At 51.2% G+C, this 7,312-nt stretch overlaps 1 protein-coding gene across 1 annotated transcript; it reads left to right on the top strand.

Annotated features, from left to right (window-relative positions):
* Window positions 1-440: 440 nt before the first annotated feature.
* Window positions 441-7,312, top strand: GALNT4 (polypeptide N-acetylgalactosaminyltransferase 4). Its single transcript, XM_035129809.2, has one exon. It carries the CDS (start codon window positions 597-599, stop codon window positions 2,343-2,345), a length of 1,749 nt encoding a protein of 582 aa, XP_034985700.2. The 5' UTR covers window positions 441-596; the 3' UTR covers window positions 2,346-7,312.

Below are 7,312 nucleotides of genomic sequence, written 5' to 3'. Positions count from 1 at the left end.
TCCCCCTCTGGCCCCGCCCACCGCGGCAGGTAGGGCAGAGAAAGAGCCCCTTTCCCCAAGCGCCCACCTCACGAGGGCCGCCGACGCGGCTGGGCGCCTTTCCCTCACGCTCCGCCGTCGGGCGCCCTGCCCAAACCGGGGCTCTCTCCCCTCAGTCGCCCCCAGCCGCCCCGCCGCCGCTCTCCCCTCCCTCAACTGCCCCTTCTTCTTCCCCAGCCGGAGCCCGACGACGGCTGTCCCCCGCGTTCCCCCTCCGGCTGAGGCGAACGGAGGTGGCCGGTTGCCCGGGGGGTGGGACGGCCAAAAAGGCGGGCGAGAAGGGAAGGAAGCTCCTCTCCCTCCCTCCCCTTAAAGGACAACTTTGCGAGCGAACCGCTGGGCGCCTTGGCCCCGCCGGGGAGGCGCAAGGAGCCGCGGCGAAGGCGGAGGAACAGGCGGCCGGCGGGGGTGGGTCGCTTTCTCCGCCTCCTCGGAGTTTGGGCTCCGTATCCGGGAAGGAGCGAGCCCGGAACTGCACCCCTGAGGAGACGCCGCCGCCGCCCTCGAACTTCGCCTGCTTTAATTTACCTCAGGCGGCGCCTTCCCGCGCGCGCGCCATGAGGCGGCTCCGGCTGGCCCGGAGGGGGCCGTGTCCGGGCAGGGGCTGCGCGGTGGTGCTGGCGCTGCTGGCCGCCGTGGCCTTCTTCGCCGTGGCGCTGTCTCTGGCCAGCCTGCAGGCGCCCCCGGCCGGGGAGAGGCTCTCTCCGCGCGGGGAGAGGCGCTTCTTCTCCGACGGGGCGGAGCGGCCCCAAGACCTGGCCCGCCCCGTCTACGAGAAGGCGCCGCCGGACCCCTCGGCCCCCGGGGAGTGGGGCAAGCCTGCCCACCTGCAGCTGAGCGCCGAGGAGAAGAAGGAGGAGGAAGAGCTGGTGGAGCAGTACGCCATCAATGTCTACCTCAGCCAGAAGATCTCGCTGCACCGCCACATCCAGGACGGGCGCATGGCGGAGTGCAAAGCCAAGGCCTACCGCTACCGCCAGCTGCCCACCACCTCGGTGGTCATCGAGGCCTGGTCCACCTTGCTGCGCACGGTCCACAGCGTGCTGGAGACGTCTCCCGCCGTCCTGCTGAAGGAGGTCATCCTGGTGGACGACCTGAGCGACAAGGCGTACCTCAAGGGCCAGCTGGAGAAGTACGTCAGCGGCCTGGAGAGGGTGCGCCTGATCCGCACCAACAAGCGCGAAGGGCTCGTCCGGGCGCGCCTGATCGGGGCCACCTTTGCCACCGGGGACGTCCTCACGTTCCTTGACTGCCACTGCGAGTGCGTCCCCGGCTGGCTGGAGCCGCTGCTGGAGAGGATCGCCGAGAACATGAGCACCGTCATTTGCCCCGTGATCGACACCATCGACTGGAACACCTTCGAGTTCTACATGCAGTCGGCCGAGCCCATGATCGGGGGCTTCGACTGGCGGCTGACGTTCCAGTGGCACTCGGTCCCCGACTACGAGCGCCAGAGGCGGAAGTCCAAGATCGATCCAATCAGGTCGCCCACGATGGCCGGGGGCCTCTTTGCCGTGAGCAAAAAGTACTTCGAATACCTGGGCACCTACGACATGGGGATGGACGTCTGGGGAGGAGAGAACCTGGAACTCTCCTTTAGGGTGTGGCAATGTGGGGGCATCTTGGAGATCCACCCCTGTTCGCACGTGGGACATGTGTTTCCCAAGCGCGCCCCGTACGCCAGGCCGAACTTCCTCCAGAACACGGCGCGGGCGGCAGAAGTGTGGATGGATGGGTATAAAGAGCATTTCTACAACAGGAATCCCCCGGCACGGAAGGAGAACTACGGAGACCTCTCGGAAAGGAAGCTCTTGAGGCAGCGCCTGAAGTGCCAGAACTTCGACTGGTACCTGAAAAACATATTTCCGAACTTGCACGTGCCGGAGGACCGCCCCGGTTGGCACGGAGCCATCCGCAGCGTGGGCATCTCTTCCGAGTGCCTAGACTACAATTCTCCCGAGCACAACCCGACTGGCGCACACGTCAACCTCTTTGGGTGCCACGGGCAAGGAGGGAACCAGTTCTTTGAGTACACGTCAAATAAGGAAATCAGGTTCAACTCCGTGACGGAGCTCTGCGCCGAAGTTCCCGACCAGAAGGATTTTGTAGGCATGAGGAACTGCCCGAAAGACGGCTCCGCTATCCCAGAAAACATCATATGGAATTTTAGAGAAGACGGGACCATTTATCACCCTCATTCGGCAAAATGCCTTAGCGCTTACCGCACTCCCGAGGGCCGGGCTGATGTGCAGATGAGGACATGCAATGCAGAGGATAAAAACCAGTTATGGAAGTTCGAAAAATAGAAATGGGCCTGTTGGTCTGGGAGTCTCTGTGCAAGACTACTTCCAGCTGACTTAGTGTGTATTCCCACTAAGTATGGCTAAGCATGTATTCCCATTAACTGTTAATGCCAGATTTAGGTAGCTTCTAAAAGGATTTTTAACAGGTTTGGGAATGGCAGTGATTGACTATGAAGAGGCAGGGTGTTGGGAACTTGCTATCTGAAGTGCCTTTTATTCTAAACTCCCATTGGCGGGGGCTGATGAGAGTCATTGTCCAATATCTGGACAGGTTGATCCGAAGGCGTTCACTTATAAGGGAACAACTATAGGTTTTTTTTTGTGTGTGGTTGTAATACTTTGGGAACAAGGTAGCCTTGATTAGAACTGCAGATTACTGAACGTTTATGTTACGTGTTACTGTAAAAATGCGGGAAAAACTGAAATCCATACAAACGCAGCCACGGTACAGATAATAACATTAATACGAGTTACTCCAGCGAAAGGGAAGCTGTGGTTCTCCAGGTGTTGGATAGATCAAAGCTCCCATCAACCCTTGCCATGTTGCCTTGGGTTGCTGGGAGTTTTGATCCAGTGACAACAGGACGGCCACATGTTCCCCCCATGCCTGAGTTAACTATAAGCATAATTCGTGGCGAATGAGGTGGTTTGGCCAAGAAGTGGGAGAAACACCACCCTGTCTGAGTGCTGTCTGCGTGTTGCACACAGGAGTCTCGTTGAGTGTGTTGGGAGAAAATACTGCTTAGCTTTTAGGGGAGCTTCTCAACTCCCATCAGTGTGTTGGCTGTGGTTGATGGGAGTTGTAGCCAAACTGGAAGACACCAGGTTAGCAGTGGACCTGTGCCAAAATTCCTTCCCCCCCCCCACCTCTTGCACTCCATTCTAAATAATAGTTGTGCCCCCCCCCCCGAGGCAAGTGGTGAAAGCAATCATTTGTTAACTTAGGGAGGAGGTTAACTTAGCTGAGGTTAACAGTATTAGTTGCAAATAAGAGGCATTGTTTTTGATGACGCTGAAAAATGTCAAAAGGGTGGGAAACCTGACTTGTTTCTTGTATCGGAAAAACCTGCTTTAATATATAGAGCAGACGTGGGGGTATTTAGCAAGCACATCCAATGGCCAGGGTATTGTAGTTCACTGACACCTGGAGGGCCAAAGATTTCTCTCACCTGATTTAAAGGCTCTTTATCAATGTTTCCCAAACTTGAGTCTACAGATTTTGTTAAACTATAACTCCCATCATCCCTAGCTAGGAGGACCAGTAGTCACAGATGATGGGAATTGTAGTCCAGAAACAGCTGGAGACCCATGTTTGGGAAATACTGCTCTATATCAGCATTTGCAATTCCTGACAGCAGCTATTTATGATCTCTGCCTTATCACTGTTTACATAATCAGTTACGTGTAGTGCTTTAAAATACACTGATGGGTCAGAGAATGAGAGAAATTGCTTTTTGGATGGTTCCTAATGCACTTCAGATGGAATTCAGATTTCCCCAAGGGCTATATCTTTAGGTAAAGGTGTTGTCACACTTCCTCAAACGTGGCATAGCCAATATTATCTAAGTGCTGCATTCCCAGTCTGTACCTTGAACTCAGAGGCTGTGCCCCTGTGGCTACGAAGTGACAGGAAGCTGGCAGGGTATGCAGAGAAGCAGTTTCAACAAATCAGTGTGATACTTGCCTCTTAACTCTCTGCGTCGGTTAAATCAACTACTCAGTATTGTAGCTAGTCTGGCAGAGGTTCAGGGAGTAAACTGCATCGGAAGTTTGATTGTCATAAGCACCTGACTGTTGACAGGATGTAGATCAGGCTTTGCTAACCTGGTGCTTTCCAGATGTTCTGGCCAACGACAGCTACCAGCCCCAGCCAGCAAGGCTGACATAGGCAAAGTCTTCTTAAAGAAGACTGTTCCCTTCTGAAGGTAATGGTTTTGAGACCTCTGTAACTTGCCTCTTGGCAGGAAAAGCGACAAAGCTTTAGCTATCTCTCTCTTTATTTTAACTACCGGTAAGCTGCATTTGATAATTGGGCATGACCCATAGCACCAGCCAGGCTTGAAATTGTAGCAGAATTAACTCCCAACAGAGCCTCGAGTTATCAAGGCCAGCAGTCCTCGAGTTATCAAGGCCAGCAGTCCTCAACATCACTGTTGACAACCTGTCACTTGAAGCTGGTAGTCTCTCTCTCTCTGTCTCTTATATGTAGAGAACCTTGTTTCTGTTTCAGAACTAGCCACGTGCCCACCTTGGTTAGCCATTCCAGCCTTTGGTCTTAAAAACTGAGACTGGGCACACCTTATCCTTATGCTTGATGGGGCAAACTTGAATTGTGGATTTGGGTGGGGCTGAGGAAATGATCACCACCACACAGAGTTGAAGGTGATGGGGGAGAAAATTCTCCTGTGTTTTGCTCATTTTGCACCTGTTACTGCTCCTCTTACAGGTCACTGTAGGATTTTTTAAAACCTGATAAACTTGTTTGAACAGCAGTGAAGGCAGGACAGGATATTAATGGGTGTGAACAGTACAGAGCAGCGGTGCCTCTATTGCCACCATCGTTTAACTCTTTTGTTGACTGCCTTCATTTTTAGAGGTGGTCAAGGGGGGAAGAGGTGACGTGCCTAAAAACTTCCCTGCTCTTCTTCCAAAGCTACTATTCCTCCTGTTTCTACTTCTCATTGCCGTTGCCTCTTGTAATTTCATCCCTGGGACAATCCAGGGTTTGCCAAGAATTGCAGGTTACTTTGCAAGCTCCAATCCATGGTATCAGGGGACAGAACGCATTATGTATGAAGTACTATGTGCAAAGAATATGGATTTCCGAGGTGCTGGAGATGTCTGTTCACATTCCCTGCCACCTCTTCTTGATATTTGAAGGGGGACAGACGCCAATCTGGGGAGGGAGAGAATGTGCCGCATTATAAATTGAAAGCACCACGATACCACTTTTAACAGTCATGGCTACCTCAAAGCATCCTGGGATCTGTAGTTTGGTACAGGTGCTGGGCATTGTTAGAGCAGACCCTGCACGATCCCCCAACTTCTCTGGGAAAAGGCATTGATTGTTAATCCCCTTTGAGAACTGTAGCTGTGGGGGGGAATGGAGTCGGCCGGCCTAACAACTCTCTGCGCCCTTAATTACAACGTTCCAGGATTCCCAGGGGGGAAGCCACAAGACTGCTGCTAATGCAGGGTGCAGATGTGGCCTGACTCTTTAGTGTCAGGAAGACCTATGACCTTGAAGCACAGGTGCAGGCCAAAACAGCACACCGGAGCGAACAAATCTATGTCCGTTCTGTAGCCAATAAGAAATGAACTCGTCTTCTCAGGCCATCCAGAGGTGCTGAGTTAGCTGCCCAGAATAGCTGCTACAGCACATGGAAACAAGTGTCTTAGGTCAGGTTTGGATGGCCAGTTTTCACCTGCAGTGTGGTGGTGAATGTTGCGCTTGCTGCATAGCGATATCTCTGTGGAAGAGGGCCATCTGAAATGGTCCTGCTTGCATTGGACTCTGCGGAACGTGCCCACCCCCGCTTCTTGAAGCTGTATTGAATTTCTGACATGCCAGAGCTGCCTTTGCCAACCCCCCAGATGTAAGGACGCGGGTGGCGCTCTGGGTTAAACCACTGAGCCTAGGGCTTGCCAATCAGAAGGTCAGCGGTTCGAATCCCCAGGATGAGCTCCCATTGTTTGGTCCCTGCTCCTGCCAACCTAGCAGTTTGAAAGCATGAAGTGCAAGTAGATAAATAGGTACCACTGTGGCGGGAAGGTAAACGGCGTTTCCATGTGCTGCTCTGGTTCGCCAGAAGCAGCTTAGTCATGCTGGCCACATGACCCAGAAACCGTACACCGGCTCCCTTGGCCAGTAAAGCGAGATGAGCGCCACAACCCCAGAGTCATCCGTGACTGGACCTAATGGTCAGGGGTCTCTTTACCTTTACCTTACCCCCCAGATGTTTTGTACTACAGCTCCATTGGTTGGTGAAAAGGGACTTTAGTGTTACAGTCATATGATGACCGCATTAGTGCAAAATCACTGGTCTGAAACCACCCTTGCGGTTTCAGAATGATGACTATTAACAGAACTAACAGTTATGGAAAGGTCATTGTCCTGCAGGCTCTGTGTAAGATTCCACTGTGCACATAATATGCCGAGGTGTTTCTATGACACTTTAGTATTGTGACGATTTAGCATTGTTAAATTGTATGGTGGGACTAAGGTGTAAAGTGTCTTAACCACAAGTGACCTTGTAAAGGTTTTTCTAAAAATGTTTTCCCCCTTTTCTATGCACTCCGAAGCTGGATCTACACTGAGCTCTGTGCCAAGCACTATCTCACTACAAGCTTGTGTGAGCTATGCAATTTTATCCACCTATATGCCTTATTTCTTTTTTGTAGGTTCAGGGAAAAGAACTTGTATTTTCTTACGGAGGACTGTTTTTATGCCTAATGTGGTGTACAATTCTCTTGGGACGGCAATCCTGAACCCATTTGCTAGAGATTAAGAGGTTGTCTTTAACTTTGTGGGACTCATATCAGGGTAAACATTTACAGGATTGCACTGTTAATAACTCACGCGGAGGGAAAAAGCAAAACTAAATTAGTATTCCATCGCTGTATGAAAAGTACAAAGAAAAGAATATAATTGTGTGTGGTGTGTAAATTAAGATATATAAATATTTTTATACTAAGAATTTGCATTGGCAATCTTAGCTGTAGCTAAGTTCAGTTCAGAAAGGTAATACTGTTTACAGGCTTCTGAAATATTTGATATCTGGAAAATGAAGGTATGCATTTTAATTATACTTCAGTTCTTGAATGAATTGTGAAATTGAGGAAATTTTACTGTGAGGGATTTGAACTACTGATTTACAGTGTCTGTTTTTAGGGAAACAAATAACTTCACAATGCGTAGACGTGATTAAAAGCTCCTTGAAAAGGCAGAAATAAACAATTTTCAATTTAAA

Source organism: Zootoca vivipara, chromosome 12 (assembly GCF_963506605.1).
Source record: "Zootoca vivipara chromosome 12, rZooViv1.1, whole genome shotgun sequence".
In the NCBI taxonomy this organism is placed as follows: domain Eukaryota; kingdom Metazoa; phylum Chordata; class Lepidosauria; order Squamata; family Lacertidae; genus Zootoca; species Zootoca vivipara.
The sequence above is the reverse complement of the archived record's forward strand: the minus strand, read 5'-3'. Positions and strand labels throughout refer to the sequence as shown.

Coding starts and splice junctions, on each gene's coding strand:
- GALNT4 (XM_035129809.2), top strand. CDS start 597: ATGAGGCGGCTCCGGCTGGCCCGGAGGGGGCCGTGTCCGGGCAGGGGC.